At 43.0% G+C, this 18,113-nt stretch overlaps 1 protein-coding gene and 1 non-coding gene across 40 annotated transcripts in view; both read right to left on the reverse strand.

Moving 5' to 3' along the window:
* Positions 1 to 18,113, reverse strand: part of RIMS2 (regulating synaptic membrane exocytosis 2) — a 424,384-nt gene that overhangs the window by 347,856 nt on the left and 58,415 nt on the right. For all 39 annotated transcript variants that reach the window (XM_069957250.1, XM_069957246.1, XM_069957251.1 and 36 more), the window contains one exon: positions 6,266 to 6,476. In XM_069957250.1, the coding sequence (XP_069813351.1) occupies positions 6,266 to 6,476 (211 nt within the window). The remainder of the gene's footprint in view (positions 1 to 6,265; positions 6,477 to 18,113) is intronic.
* On the reverse strand, positions 16,008 to 16,197 carry LOC138785076 (U2 spliceosomal RNA). Its single transcript, XR_011362051.1, has one exon. It is a non-coding gene; the product is annotated as a U2 spliceosomal RNA (small nuclear RNA).

An 18,113-nucleotide genomic window follows, 5' to 3' on the forward strand; every position in this document is an offset into this window, starting at 1 on the left:
GCATTCCCCTATTACTGAGTATTGAACTGTGTGACTACACTCAGGAATCTGCGGCTTCTTGTTCTATCCATTTCAGTATGTTTGAATGATGACTTTTCTGGTTCACCATCAGGTAGACAGGGAATCACTTTAAGCAACCCAAATCCTGGAGCCAACTTATGACCTGGACCCTAACTGCTTGGGGGTAAGGGAGTGTCAAACATGTGAACTGTGTTTTCCTACTGAAAGTGACCACATAGTGAATGAAAGAAGTAGAATAGAAGTAAGCACAAAAAATGTATATAAGAAACAAAAGGGAAACAGACGTACATCGTCTCTAAGCAAGCTGAGACCTGGACTAAGCAAACTGATCTCACAGTATAGGGAATCTATCAGCTCTATATCACGCTCAGGTGTCAAGGAGATGTCGCCAAGCTGCAGCATGCATACCTCCCCCCTCCCTGCCTTAACTGATTGAGTCCAGTCCAGGCTAAAGGGGGGAGGTGTGCATGGCTCCTCCTCCTTGACACTTCAGCTCTAAACATGATACATAGCTGATACAGTCCCTTTGATGATGTCATTTAAATGCACAAATAATCAGTCATAATAACAGGAAAGACATTAAAGTTCTATAAAATAAAAGGAGACCATTCAGGACTACATGAAAGCTTGGTGACATCCCCTCCTGGTAGCTTTAAGGGGGAAGGGGCTAAATCAACTGGTTTCAAAAAGGTATACAGATTTGTAAATTACTATTATAAAAAAAAAAAACTCAAGTCTTATAGTACTTATCAGCTGCTGTATGTCCTGCAGGAAGTGGTGTATTTTTTCCAGTCTGACACAGTGCTCTCTGCTTCCACTTCTGTCTGTGCCATCTCTGTCCAACTGTACAGAGCAGTAGCAGACAGAGGTGGAAGCAGAGAGCACTGTGTCAGACTGGAAAGAATACACCACTTCCTGCAGGGTATCCAGCAGCTCATAAGTACTGGAAGACTTGAGATTTTTTAAGTAGAAATCTGTACAAATCTGTATAACTTCCTGAAACTAGCTGATTTAAAAACAATATTTTTTGTCAATCGGAGCGCCTCTTTCATAGCAACCGTATTGTCACCCAGCTTTCCACAAACATATAACTCAAAGACGTTACTACTGAAATGCACTTTATAAATAATTGCCATACAGAGGGAATGATTCTCCAAACAGGAAAAATGATAGTGTACATGAACTAAATACACAGAAATATCACAGAACGTCATGCAAAGATGTAAAACGTGCAACAACAATGAATAGAACTCAAAGTGATGGTATATCAAACCACATGAACAATGGGGTAATAGTACATATAAAATAAGATAAGAAATGATTCTAACCACTTTATCCTCCTGCAGCAACATCCAGGAAACCCGGTGAGAGTGCACAGGAAGGAAGAGACAGAAGAGGGGAGAAAACAGGTCAGACAGGGTTAAGAGGTTATATATGTAACACACAGGCACACAACAAAGTTACACTGATACAGTCAATAGTAATAAAATATAGGAAAATATTTGCAACACAAGGTAACATATCAGGGATATTAGTAGAGACTGAATTATTTACAGTTGGGGCCCGAACATGTTGCAAAAATTAAGTGGGGGTTGGTTGCATCCATGGCTGACATCATGATACTGCAGTGTTCCAGCCTGATAGCACCAATGTGAACTTGACGTGTGTAAGTGAGCAGCGATGCATATACTGTACTGTGTACATACATACATACATACCCTGTACTGTGTACATACATACCCTGTACTGTGTGCATACATACATGCTAACATACCCGGTACTGTGTACATACATACCCTGTACTGTGTGCATACATACATACTAACATACCCTGTACTGTGTACATACATACCCTGTACTGTGTGCATACATACATACTAACATACCCTGTACTGTGTACATACATACCCTGTACTGTGTGCATACATACATACTAAAATACCCTGTACTGTGTACATACATACCCTGTACTGTGTATATACATACCCTGTACTGTGTGCACACATACCCTGTACTGTGTACATACATACCCTGTACTGTGTGCATACATACCCTGTACTGTGTGCATACATACATACATACATACATACATACCCTGTACTGTGTGCATACATACATGCTAACATACCCGGTACTGTGTACATACATACCCTGTACTGTGTGCATACATACATACATACATACATACATACATACCCTGTACTGTGTGCATACATACCCTGTACTGTGTACATACATACCCTGTACTGTGTATATACATACCCTGCATTGTGTACATACATACCCTGCACTGTGTACATATATACATACCCTGTACTGTGTATATACATACCCTGTTCTGTGTACATACATACCCTGTACTGTGTATATACATACCCTGCACTGTGTACATACATACCCTGCACTGTGTACATACATATCCTGTACTGTGTGCATACATACCTTGTACTGTGTACATACATAGTATATACATTCCCTGCACTGTGTACATACATATCCTGTACTGTGTACATACATACCCTGTACTGTGTGCATACATAGTATATACATATCCTGCACTGTGTATATACATACCCTGTACTGTGTACATACATATCCTGTACTGTGTGCATACATAGTATATACATTCCCTGTACTGTGTACATACATACCCTGTACTGTATGCATACATAGTATATACATATCCTGCACTGTGTATATACATACCCTGTACTGTGTACATACATATCCTGTACTGTGTGCATACATAGTATATACATTCCCTGTTCTGTGTATATACATACCCTGTACTTTGTACATTGACCAGACAGGTGTCCTGGCACTTATCTGACAACAGTATGCAGCAATGCATTCAGTACTATGTGCATCACTATAAGAACTTCCCATGGCTCACTATAACAGCCATAATAATATAACAATAGCATAACCCCCCCCCCACACACACACTGATATATTTAGTGGCTGCTACATCTCTACGTCTGCTCCAGATCTCTGTTGACACAGGCAACAAATATAACAAAAATATTTTTTATTTCACATTATTTTCATACATTGTGTGGCGCCAACTAGTGTTCCAGGATAATAGCAACATACACGACCACCTTCTGAGCTAAGTGCTGAGGACACACATGCTCAGTGACTCTCCCTAGAACGAGGTCTCTGCATAGTGACGCAATATAAGGGACTACAGACAGCACTTTGTTATTGTCAGCTGCCAGTGGGGGAAGAGGACAGATTCCGTACCAAACCCATCCCAGCATCATCCATTAATAGCTGCATCAATGTGGGCATAGGGGAATATATACATATATTTTATGCTAGAAACAGATCAACAGTCTTTTAGGACTGTTGGTGATAAATCGATTCACAGACTACTCCTTTAACATGTCAACAGACTAGTTGAAGTCTAGCCTTCTACCATGTCTACTTATGGTTAGTATGTCTGCAATTTTATGATTCTATGATCTATTAGATGCCACATTACAAATATAGTCACACCTCAAAGCACTGCATCTAGTGGGGAATACATCTATGTAATCTTAAAGGGGTAGTCCGCTCAGGAAAAAATACATATGGAACCATCCCTCTCCTGGAGAGTAACAATTCCCTCCATACTTGCTATTAGCTATTTAGTCTTCTTCCGCCAGTTCTGAGCTGTTGCTTTCTGCTGAAGACACAAAAAAACTGTGTGACCTGTTCACTTCTCCGCTCTGAATTCTCTCATTGTCCCTGGCTGGCTGTCTCTGCACTCTGTTATGCCGGAAAGATTAAGTTGCTGGTGACTTTGCTGTGAATAACCCTCCCGGCATTAGAGTGCTAAAACAGATGGCCATGGAGAGGGGAGGAGGTGGAGATGGAGTGAACAGCTCACACAAAGGGGGACATTTATTAAGTCCGGCATTTTTTACGCCGGACTTATAAATGTCCCCGCATCTCCGATGCTACGGGGATTTATGTAGAGGCGGACTGCCTCTACATAAATCCCGTGCGCTCTGGTGCGCACCGCCGAAAACCTACGCCAGCTGAGGACTGGAGTAGGTTTTCGGCGTATCTTTTTGCAGAACGGATGGTGAATCGCACGGACTCTGGATCCGCGCCCTCCGTTCCGCCCCCTTCACACCCCCTCCCCGCCCCCCAGCGTACCCGGCGGAAAGTGCCGACTTGCAAATAATTTGCGAATAAAATATTGCGCAAATCGGCAATTTCCGCGGAAAACCCCCAGAACGCCAGATGATACATGTCCCCCATAGAGTTCTGTTTCTTCAGCAGAAAGCAGCATATCAGAACTAAGGGAAGGAGACAATAAAAATTATTAAAAAAGGAAGGAATTGTTAGTCTCCAGGAGAGGGGATGATTCAACATATTTCAACATATTTACCTAGGTGCAATACCCCTTTAAGGCCACATAGACACGTGGGTGTTATTGTACCATCTTACGGTAGATGTTTATAAGTTCTGACCAGCACTTACACCCAGCCATCTGATGAGTTCTTATGTTTCTGAGTTGCCGGTATTGAGTTCTGTTTCCTACAATTCTGAGATTTGTTAATGTTCCTATCCTTACCCAGGATCATGGCATTAAATCCTTGCCACTATATATAGCAGCGTGTATCAGGAAGGTATTAGGAGACGTCTCCCTTCTTGTTACAATGTATGAATAACCTCCCACCCATAATACTTAAGGAGGGTGACACGCTGGCTAACACGTCGCTGAATTTCGCGTTGGATAACATTTACATAGCAGATGTCAGACAAGCTGCAATAAAAGTGCCAAGAACAAGGCTGCGGACGTCATACCGAGCCGTTCATTTGTTGGACCTTGTGATTTGGGAGATATTTAATACAGCCGCTAATAGAATTAAATCCCAAACTACGTATTATGTACAGTAAATCCCCACTTAGATATTATTCACACGGTTATATTTAGCTGGCTGCTAGTTCTTTTCAGACCTGTTGTTCATTCATGATTTCCTATTAGGTAAAATAGTGCAGATTGGAAAAGTTGTATCTGGATATTGGATGTGATCAGTGAAAACAATAGGCTCAGATACTCAGCTCATCCATAGACTTATAGTGTAACTTATTGGTTACTCCCCTTTTTCAAACAACTTTCCTTTATGTGATTCCTTAATTTACTAAAATTACTCTAGAAAACAGTTCTAAAATCTTGTCCACTCAATCTTATAGCTTCACAGTGTAACATACCCCCTCAGACTACCAGGGACATTAAAGGGAACCAATCACGCCGAAATTGCCCCCATTGATAAGGAAACCCAAACATCCCCCTGTCCCCTCCGTCCCCTCCTTTATTACCCCGTAATCTTACTTTTGTGATGTCCCGCGCTGTATGCTAATCAGCCCCAAGTAGTCAAGGTGGGCTGAACTAGTCAAGGTGGGCTGAACTAGTCACGGTCCCGGGCGCTGTAATCACGCCCAGAGGGGCGTGATTCAAAGACCTGCGCTCCGCCGACGTCTTCTCTGGCCCGCGTTCACGTCGGCGGCGCGCCGCGTCTTCCGCATGCCTCGCATGCGAAGTACGGCGGGAGAAGACGCTGACGTACTGCGCGTGCGCGGCGTGCGGAAGACGTCGTCGCGCCACCGTCTTGGAGCGCAGGTCTTTGAATCACGCCCCTCTGGGTGTGATTACAGCGCCTGGGACCGTGACTAGTTCAGCCCACCTTGACTACTTGGGGCTGATTAGCATACGGCGCGGGACATCACAAAAGTAAGATTACGGGGTAATAAAGGAGGGGACGGAGGGTACAGGGGGATGCTTGGGAAGCGTGCTGGCTGATGTACCAGCACGTCAGCACGTTTCCTTATAAATGGGGGCAATTTCGGCGTGATTGGTTCCCTTTAATCTCTTAAACCTCAGACAAGCAAGGGTCTTAAAGTGACTCTGTACTCACAATCTCCCCCCGCCACCCGCCCCCCCCCCCCCCCCCCCCAAACCGCTTGTACCTTCGGATAGCTGCTTTTAAAGGGGTTATCCAGCGCTACAAAAACATGGCCAAGAAGCTTTTCCAAAGTTTCTTAGATTAGATAAGTGGACTAGATGGACTAGGGGTGTCAAACTCAGGCCCTCCAGCTATTGCAAAACTACAACTCCCATCATGCCTGGACAGCCAAAGCTTTAACTTTGTATTATGTCCAGTCATGATGGGAATGGTAGTTTTGTAGCAGAGATAGATAGATAGATAAATAGATAGATACTTTCATAGCTGACAATTCCTGGACAGCTTACCTTGCTTGAGCGTAATGACACTCTCCCTCCGCAACGTGCGCAGAATTTAGTTTGGCAATATGAACAATTATGGCCGCAGCCATCTGCAAATTTCGTTTTGTGGCAGATCCCGCAAGTGGGGGCCTCACCCTTCTGCTCCTGCTGCTGCTGAGCTTCTTCTCCCATCTTTTTCACTTGCTCTTTGTATAGCTCAAACTGCTGGTGCAATTTCCTGCACAGGAGAAAACAGAGATAGGAGGAAAACTGATTAAAAAACCTTCCAGATAAGCGATAAATAAATAGATAAAAGCGCTGGGTAACTATATGACGGTATAGGACTGCTGGGGTTGCAATGGTAACGTGCATGCTGGAGTACGGTACATGCTCCTTATGGGTATAAGTCATTGTCCGCTCTAAACTGGAAACTATTTGGTTAAAATAAAAACATAATAAATGATTAAATTGTAATAGAGCACTGCAAGTACAATATTATCTATAGGAACGCTACTCCCTGTGTGGTCTGCTCCTATGATGGACCACGGCAACGGATATGATGACCCAGATGTGAACAAGGCCTTATCTGAGCTATACAGTTACAGTATAATAATAACACCTCCCATAATGCAAAGAAGACAAAGCTGGAGGATTTTAGCTCTGAGGCCACATAAATAGTGAATGCAGCTCTGCACTAGAATACAGAAAGTAATATCTGATCAATACAAGACCCAATGTCACTCAGCTTTCTTTGTAGATCAAAGGGGTACTCTGGTAAAAAAATAATTTTTTTTTTTCACATCAACTGGTGTCATAAATTTATATTTAAGTTTTCTAGTACTTATCAGCTGCTGCATGTCCTGCAGGAAGGGGTAGATTCTTTCCAGTGCGACAATGTACTCTCTGCTGCCACCTCTGTTCATGTCAGGAACTCTCCAGAGCAGGAGAGGTTTTCTATGGGGATTTGCTCCTACTTTTGACAGTTCCTGACATGGACAGAGGTGGCAGCAGAGAGCAGTGTGTTAGAATAAAAAAAAATACCACTTCCTGCAGGGCATACAGCAGCTGATAAGTATAGGAAGACAGGAGATTTTTAAATAGACGCAAATTACAAATCTGTATAACTTTCAGAGACCAGTTATTTTAAATAAAAATAATTGTCAGAGTTCCCCTTTAAAAGTTGAATAAAGCCATTTATTTTGGGCTGCCATTAGCCCTTGTGCCCAACGCAAATTACAAATCCACATAACTGACTGACACCAGCTGATTTGAAAGAAAAGAAAATCAACAAAGTCCCCCTTTAAAGCTTTTTTATTGCTTTTTCTTGTTTTATTATTTTTTTTTTTTTTTTTTTTGTATCTTTGCATGTTATAGCAGAGCATTTGTTTGGAGATTTTCAGTATTTTAGAAAGCAGTGTTTTTTATGCAAATCTAGGCCTTTCTTGCAATTTTTCTTGCAAGTATTTTTATGCATTTAGTGCATACAAACATGTCAAAAATAACTTTTTTTTTTTTTTTTTTTTTTACTTTACAGCGACTGTGCTGTGTTTTCCAACTGGATTTAATGTAGTTTAACCGGAAAAAAATAGGTATAATAGGTTTATTTTTAGGTATAATATGACATTCTTATGTAATATTACAGTCTTGTATAATAATACACATCAAATAATATGTTTGAACACAGCCTTTAAAAACTCTGCTGAGTTGGCAATGTTCGTCCATCTAATTAAAGAGGTACTCCAGAGAGGAGATCAACTGGTGTCAGAAAGTTATACAGATTTGTAATTGACTTCTATTAAAAATCTACAGCTATCAGCTGCTGTATGTCCTGCAGGAAGTGGTGTATTCTTTCCAGTCTGACACAGTGCTCTCTGCTGCCACCTCTGTCCATGTCAGGAACTGTCCAGAGCAGTAGAGAATCCCCATAGAAAACCTCTCCTGCTCTGGACAGTTCCTGACATGGACAGAGGTGGCAGCAGAGAGCACTGTGTAAGACTGAAAAGAATACATCACTTCCTGCAGGACATACAGCAGCTGATAAGTACTGGAAGGCTTGAGATTTTTTTTTTTTACTAGAATTCAATAAAAATGACAAGTATATTACACAGTTCATGTACTTTGCATTTTGAAGTGAACTAGCCCTATTCTCTGTCTCTGCCGCTGAGTAATGCCCCCCCATGCGCCCGCCACATCTGTCCACGTACATGCAGATGGCACACCTCTCCTTCATCTATGACTGGGCACTTTCTCCTGTCTCTGTCTTTCCCTTACAGATTCACAGTCAAAAGATTCCTCAATAAATAATCTATCGCTTTACACCCCAGGGAAAAGGTCACAATTAATATGTGGCTTCCTACGAGGTGTTTGATGTATAATTGACACTTATGGCGCTATTACATTCACCTCCCCTGAATAATATAAAAAGAAGAGGAGATTAGTGCTGTACAGATGGCTATTTAAAGGGACCAGGTTTTCCCACCCTCACAGGGTTCAGAGCAGTGACTGGAGACCCTCTGTCCACAGAAATCATCAGCATAGAGGCTAAAGGAGAAGTATTAGAGAAGTACTAAAGTATTGTATTGCCCCCCAAAAGTTATACAAATCACCAATATACACTTATTACGGGAAATGCTTATAAAGTGCTTTTTTCCCTGCACTTACTACTGCATCACGGCTTCACTTCCTGGATAACATGGTGATGTCACTTCCTAGATAACATGGTGATGTCGCTTCCTGAATAACATGGTGATGTCACTTCCTGGATAACATGGTGATGTCACTTCCTGGATAACATGGTGATGTCACTTCCTGGATAAAATGGTGATGTCACTTCCTGAATAAAATGGTGATGTCACTTCCTAGATAAAAATTGTGATGTCACTTCCTGGATAACATGGTGATGTCACTTCCTGGATAAAATGGTGATGTCACTTCCTGGATAAAATGGTGATGTCACTTCCTAGATAAAATGGTGATGTCACAAGCCGACTCCCAGAGTTGTGCCTGCTGTGGCTGCTGGAAAGGATGATGGCAGAGGGACACTGAGGGACACAGGGCACTGGAGGGACACTGAGCATTCCCCTGCCATCATCCTCTCCAGCAGCCACAGCCCGCACAGCTCTGGGAGTCGGGGCGTGACATCACCATGTTATCCAGGAAGTGACATCACCATGTTATCCAGGAAGTGACATCACCATGTTATCCAGGAAGTGACATCACCATATTATCCAGGAAGTGACATCACCATGTTATCCAGGAAGTGAAGCCTTCATGAAGTAGCAAGTGCAGGGGAAAAAAGCATTTCCTGTAATAAGTGTATATTGCTGATTTGTATAACTTTTGGGGGGAAATACAATACTTTCATAAAAATTTTTGCCGGACTTCTCCTTTAAAGATGCCAAAACAACACTGGATCCTGACAACTGTATATGGGAATATGAAAGGGGGGGGGGGGGGGGGGTGAACGCAGATAAAAATGTCAGATTTCTGCAAAACCTGTCTGCAGTTATGTCTCAGGCAGATAGGGGATGCCCCTTCTCACGAAAGCTACCTTAGGGTAGTGTAACTCTTGCTGACTGCTATGCATGCCTCTACAAAGACTGACCAGATGACAGACTTTGATAGGAGGCATCATTGGACTGAGAGAAGCAGAATAGTCATTTTAAAGACTTGTCCACCGTATGGGCTATTTAAAGTACTAGTCACGATCTGGCAAAAGGCATTCCACAGCAGTATATATAGTATATATAGTTAGCAGTATATTGCACTATATTCCAGTGAATGGGACTGACATGTAATACCAGGCACAGCCACAAGCAGATATACAGAGCTGGGGGGACTGACCGAATGTCTAATGTGTATGGAGGGCAGGGAGGGAGGATTATGTTGGGGTGGGAAGGATTGACACATTCCCCTCCTTTTGTACTTGTAGAGATGAGCAGCTATGGGAGGAGTCTGGCAGAGGCATAGGGTCCTTTTACACAGAGCGATTTTTAACGATTAACGACTAACGATAAACGATCGCAAGCGAGATTGTTTATCGTTAACCTGAAATTGTTCACCATATTACACAGAACGATAGTCGTTAGTTACGATCGTTACTATGACCGTTTACTCTATCTGGTCCCAGCAAAACAATGGACCATGTGCAATTACACTGAACGATTAGTGAACAAATGCGGAACTTGAGCGAACGAATGTGGAATTACAGCGAACGAGTACCGATAATTTTAGGTTCAGATCTAGCGTTCGTTTGCTCCTCGTTCCCCGCTCACTGCTGCCACTATTACACGCAGCTGCAGAGAGCGAGTGAGTTCGGGGAGGGCTGGGGGGAGCTGCAGGGGGCTGTCCAGGTGATCGCTGATCGTCCGGGCAGCCCATAAGATATAGCGGCGGCCTGCTGCCACTGCTCCTATTACACGGAGTGGCGGCACCAGATCGCTGCTATACAAGTCATTTATCTTTCAACAACTTTAATAACAAACGACTTCAACGATCAGTCGAGATGATCGATGTCGGCTGATCGTTGCCTCCTATTCCACGGGAGATTATCGTCCGAATACGGATGATAATCTTTCAGTGGAATAGGGCCTTTACTTACTGAAAACACATGAACACATGTCGGGCATTCCTGTATATGAGACATAAGGGAGTGCTCTATGACTCTATGACCCAAGGCCCCACCTAGTATGGTATACCATTCCGCTTTATTTTAATACCTATCCCTGTATTCCCCAACTACTTAAAGGGGCACTCCGGCTAAAATCTTTTTTTTTTTTTTTTTTTTTAACACAAATCAACAAATTTCCAAAAGTTATATAGATTTGTAATTTACCTCTATTTAAGAATCTCCAGTCTTCCAGTACTTATCAGCTGCTGGAAGTGGTGTATTTTTTCCAGTCTGACACAGTGCTCTCTGCTGCCACCTCTGTCCGTGACAGGAACTGTCCAGAGCAGCAGCAATTACCCACAGAAAACCTCTTCTGTTCTGGACAGTTCCTGACATGGACTGAGGTGGCAGCAGAGAGCACTGTGTCAGACTGGAAAGAATACACCTCCTCCTGCAGGACATACAGCAGCTGATAAGTATGAAAAGACTTGAGATTTTTAAATAGAAGTAAATTACAAATCTGTAAAACTTTCTGAAACCTGTTGATTTAAAAGAAAAAGATTTTCTTTCAAACTACAACGCTACAGCTGTTGCAAAACTACAACTCCCATCATGCCCTGACAGCCGAAGGCTGTCAGGGCATGATGGGAGTTGTAGTTTTGCAACAGCTGCAAAGTCACAATTTGGCAGACGCCGCCAGCTGGTTTCACCTCTGTCCTTATTCTTAACAAGTGATGTGGCAAACAGTGGCTGTCGTCTATTGCTCCGAACACAACCGGAGCCGTGTATGACAACAGACACTTATCCTCCTTGTCCCCCCTCTTTTTTTTCTTATTAAAAAGGAAAGCCGCAAAGGTTACGAAACGGCAGCATCGCAACAGTAAAAGGATACAACGGTCTAAATAATGTAAAGTGTTCATAAATGTTGTACACCCTGCAGACTGAACTTATCCTAATCTCAAAATAGTGATGTCACGAGGTCTCCGGTTACGGGGCCAAGCAAGAATGACACATGCCTAAAAAGTCCACAAACAACTACGGAAAAAAACAATCAAAAACATACAAAACCCCCAAATGCTCCCCATCTCTGTCTGATGCATACATTACTTGGAGTGGTTTGACAGGTGCAGAGCATTGTGTCTGTGGATATGTCACGGCGGCGCGTTGTACTTTGATGGCTCATGCAATTAAAGTAATTTGAGTGACTTGTCAGAAACATTATCCCCGCTAGTGAGGATCTTCCTAGGTGTAATCATATTTCGATGTACTTAACAGCCAGCTTGGGAAGGCGCTATTTTTAGGAGTCTGTATTGAAAAGGCAGCGCGCTATACAATTTAAAAAGGTAAAGGAAGGATACAGCATATAAACAATAGCAAGTGTAGCAGCTACCACCTGCTTAGAAATGGATAAAGCGTACTGTAAAATGGGGTTCTGTTAGCACGTCGGTGACAGATATGGGTGTACCACTATAGATAGAAATATGCAAAATGAGTTCATCGACCCTTATTTAAAGTGAATGTACCTTTAAGTACATCACAGCTTTTTTTTTTACCTTAAAGGGGTACACCAGGCTTAGGGGCTTTTCGCCCACGGCCGAGGAGGAAGTGGATGAGGGGACGTTGTTGCCCTCATCCACCTCCTCCCAGGCCATGGGCGAAAAAGCCCTCCAGCCTGGAGTACCCCTTTAATCTATCTGTGCCAGCTTGGGGATGCCAGTGGCATGGTCCTTTTTTTGAAACGTTGCCCAGTTCCCACGCTCAGTGTCGGTCTTTTCCCAAGCACCTTCTAGGCACAGGGCAATATTGATTCAAATGAATTTACAGAGGGGATATCAACACACTGGGCAGGGGCCTAACTTCCACCATAGCATACATAGCAACTGCTATAGGGCCCATGATATCTGGGGGTCCAGTGGCCCACTCCTGCAATACACTGGGCCCCGTAGGCTGTCATCATTTGCAGCACTTGGTGGCTGAGCGGGCCTCCTGGGTGCTGCAAATGTCCCTGTCGAGCACTTGCAATTAAATGTTTAAGGTTATGACTACACGTGATGGGTTTGTGGTTTCTAGTTACGCCCTTGTGCTCGGGAAAAGACCAGTGCCGAGCGCAGAGACTGGCCGGCGTTTCAAAAAAAGGACTGCGCCACCGGCATCCTCACTCGATTAAGGTACCGTACCTGATGGTACATTCACTTTAAGAGCCTCAAAAGATGGGACTAGCCAGATATCCCTCCAGCCAAGGGCCCAGCCAAGGGGTGGCTCCTGTAAGGAGACCCTCAAAACCACCATATTAATTGGTCCTTTCAGTCAATATCCAACTCAATTTACAAGTTTAAGGGTCCTAAGACTAAGCGATTTTTCGTTTTCCACTGATTAATGATAAACGATTGCAAACGATAATGAACGATAGTTGTTAATTACAATTGCAATAGCGATCGTTCTCATGCTCTAGTCTATGAACGTTTGTAATTATGAATGAACGATATGTACATACACCAAAAAGGTTTGTGAACGATTAACGATGATTTTATGGTCAGCTTAAAAGATGCCATCAATGGCACACCAACTTATTTTTGTCGTTTGATCGCTGCCTGTATACACACGGAAAGATTATCGCTTTAATCAGAACTATTTTAAAAAATTTTGCATGATAATCTGTCTGTTTAATAGGGCCCTAAGGAGATACCAAAACCAGGTATCCATCCACAAACAGATGTTTTGGGGTGTTGCCCCTCATAACTGTGGAGTAGGATACTAGCTAGGCGGGGGCAATTCCTAGTAGACCACTACATTAAAATGATCACTGATGTCAGGGAGACCAGCTAAAGAAGGTACTGTAGGCTAATAGTAAAAAGCGCTCAACACAGTAAAAACCTAGAGTAGTAAAACTGGCGGAATTCCGCTGCAGAACTCTCCGCCGTGGAATCCCGCCAGCCTCCGTGTCATACTGGCAGTCTATGGGAAGGCTCGCGCCTTCTCTCTCCGCACAGAAGAATTGACATGTCAATTCTTCCGAGCAAAGAGGCGCAGGGAGAGGAGGCACAAGCCTTCCCATAGACTGCCAGTATGACACAGAGGAATCCCGCCACTTTTACTCCATGCGAACTGGCCCTAAGGTTGGGTTAGCACAGACATTTTAGTGTCCACCAATCTTGGCCTGACCATGCTAGCCGCGCAATGTGTCCCGAGCAATGGATAGACCACTAGCTTGGTCCAGATGCCAAATACCAAATTGTTATGTTGGACAATAGAACAAAGCGTTTCAGGCAGAATCCCTGGAGTCTTGTGGGGCATACTGACCACCAATGTGGCATATAAAAAGACTAGGGAGAGGATATATCACCCAGCGTAAATCAGCGTAAATCAACATATTTGTGGGACTTTTTACCAATTTACACACTGATGGCTTGATGGGTAGGCATGTGGGTGTGTAAAGGTGCAAGTAGGCGTAAATAATGCCGGAAATCTACACCAGCTGGTAGCCTCAGATTCAATTCAATGAACCCGACGTAGGATATGGGGAGATTTATGTATGACTGTGTGGTGTACAGGCAATTTTTGGTAATTTTTTTCTTTCAATTTTCCTATTAAGGCTCAGTATTGTGGTCCTCATATTGCAACCAAAACCAGGAGTGGATTAAAAACACAGAAAGGCTCTGTCCACACAATGGTGAAATTGAGTGGATGGCCGCCATATAACAGTAAATAACGGCCATTATTTCAATATAACAGCTGTTGTTTAAAAATAACAGCAAATATTTGCCATTAAATGGCGGCCATCCACTCAATTTCAACATTGTGTGAACAGAGCCTTTCTGTGTTTTTAATCCACTCCTGGTTTTGGTTGCAATATGAGGACTACAATACTGACTGAAATATATGTAGTGTGAACCCAGCCTTATATTTTAAAAATCATTTTGGAAAGTACACCTCCTAATGGATTTTTTTTTTACAATTCTCATTAACATTACAGTGAAAGGTGACACCAGTATATAAATAAAAGAAGATGGGATCAGGCCATTCATAGTAGGTAACACTCACAGCTCACCTTCCTCTCCCTCTCTGCACTTTGACCTTTACACAGGTCACAGAGCATGCCTTGAAAACTCTCCTATAGTACTCGACTACTCACATTTACTAAGAATGTTGGGTTTTTATCCCACTTGATTTATAATGTGTCTGACTGCCCTTAGTATATTTGGCTCATTTTTTGCCTGAACATGCACATGTTCTGTACAGAAGGGGGTGGGCACTCAAAACATTGACTAAAGGTCAATGTCCAAAACTGCTACAAACAGCTCAGTGAAAAGTACAAAGGTAATGAAGGAACACCAGATGACAGACTAATAAGGTACAATCATGTAAGGTGTTGGCCATTTGCCATATATACCCTTACAAACCCTACCTATATAATTGCTGGTGGTTTTGTTTTTTCTATATAGTGATGGGTAATTTTTAAGGGAGAAGTCTCATGGAAGGACCAAAACTGCAGGCACGCTGGTGGGGGCAGGAAAATAATAAAGACCTGAACTCAACCATCCTCAAGCCGCCAATGCGCCACTCCCAGGTCCCATTCGCAGAAGCCAGCTCTCAGCTTCAGCTAGAATCTGAGTACGTCATGTCACCAGCTGAAATGTCACAGCCTGGTTGAGCGATCGCTCACTCAGCCAGTCAGTGAGTGGGGCGGTGTCCCACCCCAGTAACTGATTGGCTTGGAGGGCAATCACTCAGCTAGGAGAGCTGCAAGTCACCGGCTGATGTGAACGGGACTGGGACCAGCACATCGGAGGGACATGGACAGGTGAGTTCAGTTCTTTATTATGTTCCTGCCCCCACCAGCCTGCCTGCAGTTTGTGTCTTTCCATGGAACTTCTCCTTTAACGGGACCATCCTTCAATTTTTTTAAGTGGGTAGGCTGAAATAAAATAATTAAAAAGCAATATATATATATCTGTCTGACCCCGTTAGTACCTGGTCTCCGTTCTCTGCTCACCACCTTCTGGTCCCCTGAGTCACTGGCCTCACTGGTGCTGACCTGTATCAGTCTATTATTAGAGTGGACACTTCCTTGTCCTTGTGTCAAGATGGGGACCTAGCAGCAGGGACAGGCTACTGACGGAACAGCAGCAGTGGGGGATTGAGCAGGTTTTTTTTTGTTTTTTTTTGTGCACTGAACCTGGAGCACTGCAATACCAGGTCAATGCCTGGAGAGGACAGAGCAAGCTCTTTTTCCATCTCCCTGTTCTAAAAATCCATTTAATATATGGTCCCCAGATAGGGGACGTATCAGATATTAAACTGATAAGAACAGATACTACACTTGATCTTAGCCAAAAGGCAGAGAAGCGATTTGAGCAGGTTTTATACTATAATATGTAAAGATATAAAATAAGCATCAGGTTTTAGATAACACAATATCATAAAGATGGAGCAGTACTTTACATTTGGGCCAACAATGCCAAATGGAGTTGCACAAGTCAGCAGTGCTTAAATGCTCCTGGAGATCTATGTCCATCAAGGGATTTTACAACCATCACCTAAAGCATCAGTGCGGCCTGCCAATAAAATAACTAGGAGCTAGCGAAATCAGTGACGGATGAGACCAAGGGCCCTATAACTTAGAGCCGCTATTCGTTCCCAGTGAATTGTAACTCGCATTACTATGAACAATGGTTCCACCCCTAGCAAGCCTTCCCTTATTGAATGTTCTTGATGGGTTTATCATTATGTATTTCATGTAGCGCATTTAGATTTAGTGGCGGATGAAATGTCAGCAGTAAGCTGTTATCCGCGGTGTTCCCCGGCTATGAGGAGTGTAAATGGCACCGCTCATTTGTACAATGATGTTGTGTTTAATATTGTCGATTATTTGAGATGGAGACACATTGATTTTCTAGTGATTCGACCTGTGACACTGATTGCTTTTGTTTTCCCTGGCACTGCAGATCTGTTGCATGCAGCGCACAGAAATCAATACGCAGGAAATGGGATTTTGCAGATATCTGATTTGGTCCACAAAGATTACATTTTACATGGACGGGGAACATGGCTTTCCAAATCCGGTGTAAATAATAAAAATATATTTCGTTATTTGGTTATTATTATTAACCAGTTTTAGCCAAAGAAAATGAATAAAATAAAAAAATAAACAAAAAAAGTGACCTCCAATGTCGCCTAGGATATCCTTTTCTATAGATATGTCAGCTGCATAGCATTGCCTATGTGATAATCTGATGAGATAGAAGCCAAGAAAGACCAATCGCCACTTACAGATTATCCTTCATGTCTATATTCTGCACATTTGCATGATGCTAGGTAACATTGGTTGTCTGAAAAATATATATCATTTCCATATAACCTATTAGAGTGTAGGGATATTATAAAGGGGAAGTATGCTATGGGCTCCCTCAATGAGTTGAGTCTCTATTCCCCTAAGTGATTATCTGATTAACTGGGCCAGTTCGGGCAAATATCGCTCTGTGTAATAAAGACAACGATCAGCCAAGGAGCTGAGTTTAAAGAAAATAATAAAAATTATACTTACCTGTCCACGCTCCCTGATGTCCTCCTGCCTGCAGCCGCCAGTAAAGCTTCTGAAGCCGTTTCTGAAATGACAGGCAATCACAGGCCACTGTGCTGTCCTGTCTCAGTTACTGATTGGATAAGAGGGCTGTCACTTCAGAGAAAGGTTCAGAAGCTTCAGCAGTGGCTAGGGTAAGCAGGGAACAGGCAGGAGGACACTGGGTGAGCCTGGACAGGTGAGTATATACTTTATTATTATTCTCAGATACTCAGGAAGAGAAGGTTTTGGCATGTCGGATTTTGATTGCCAGTTCTTTTTATGCTTCTTTTGCATGGGGTGGTAGGGAGACATAATTGTCTGACATAGCAAAGGGTTTCTGCCACCATGGACACTTATAGCTGCCCCCCTTCCATCCCATCTTAGATCTTAAGAACCGGACTTCCAAAGCTCCTATGTAAAAAGAGTAGTGGTGTGCATACTTGACTACTTTTTTATTCATTGCCTATGGAAGTGTTAAAGATAGCTGAGCACTGTGTGCATGCATATGTGCACTGCTGCTCCATTCAGATGGGAACTTCAGGAGCCCTATTCTTGGGATCACGGTAGGGAGGGGGGATCCAATTTTTCAGTTCTTTTAATATGTCCTTGTATGGGAGAATCTTCATTTGTGGTGGTGCTTGTCACTTTCTTGACCAAGTCGGTTTTGTCATTTGGTTGGGAGCTACAATTCAGATCGTCCTCCA

The sequence above is a fragment of the Dendropsophus ebraccatus genome, chromosome 2 (assembly GCF_027789765.1).
Source record: "Dendropsophus ebraccatus isolate aDenEbr1 chromosome 2, aDenEbr1.pat, whole genome shotgun sequence".
NCBI lineage: Eukaryota > Metazoa > Chordata > Amphibia > Anura > Hylidae > Dendropsophus > Dendropsophus ebraccatus.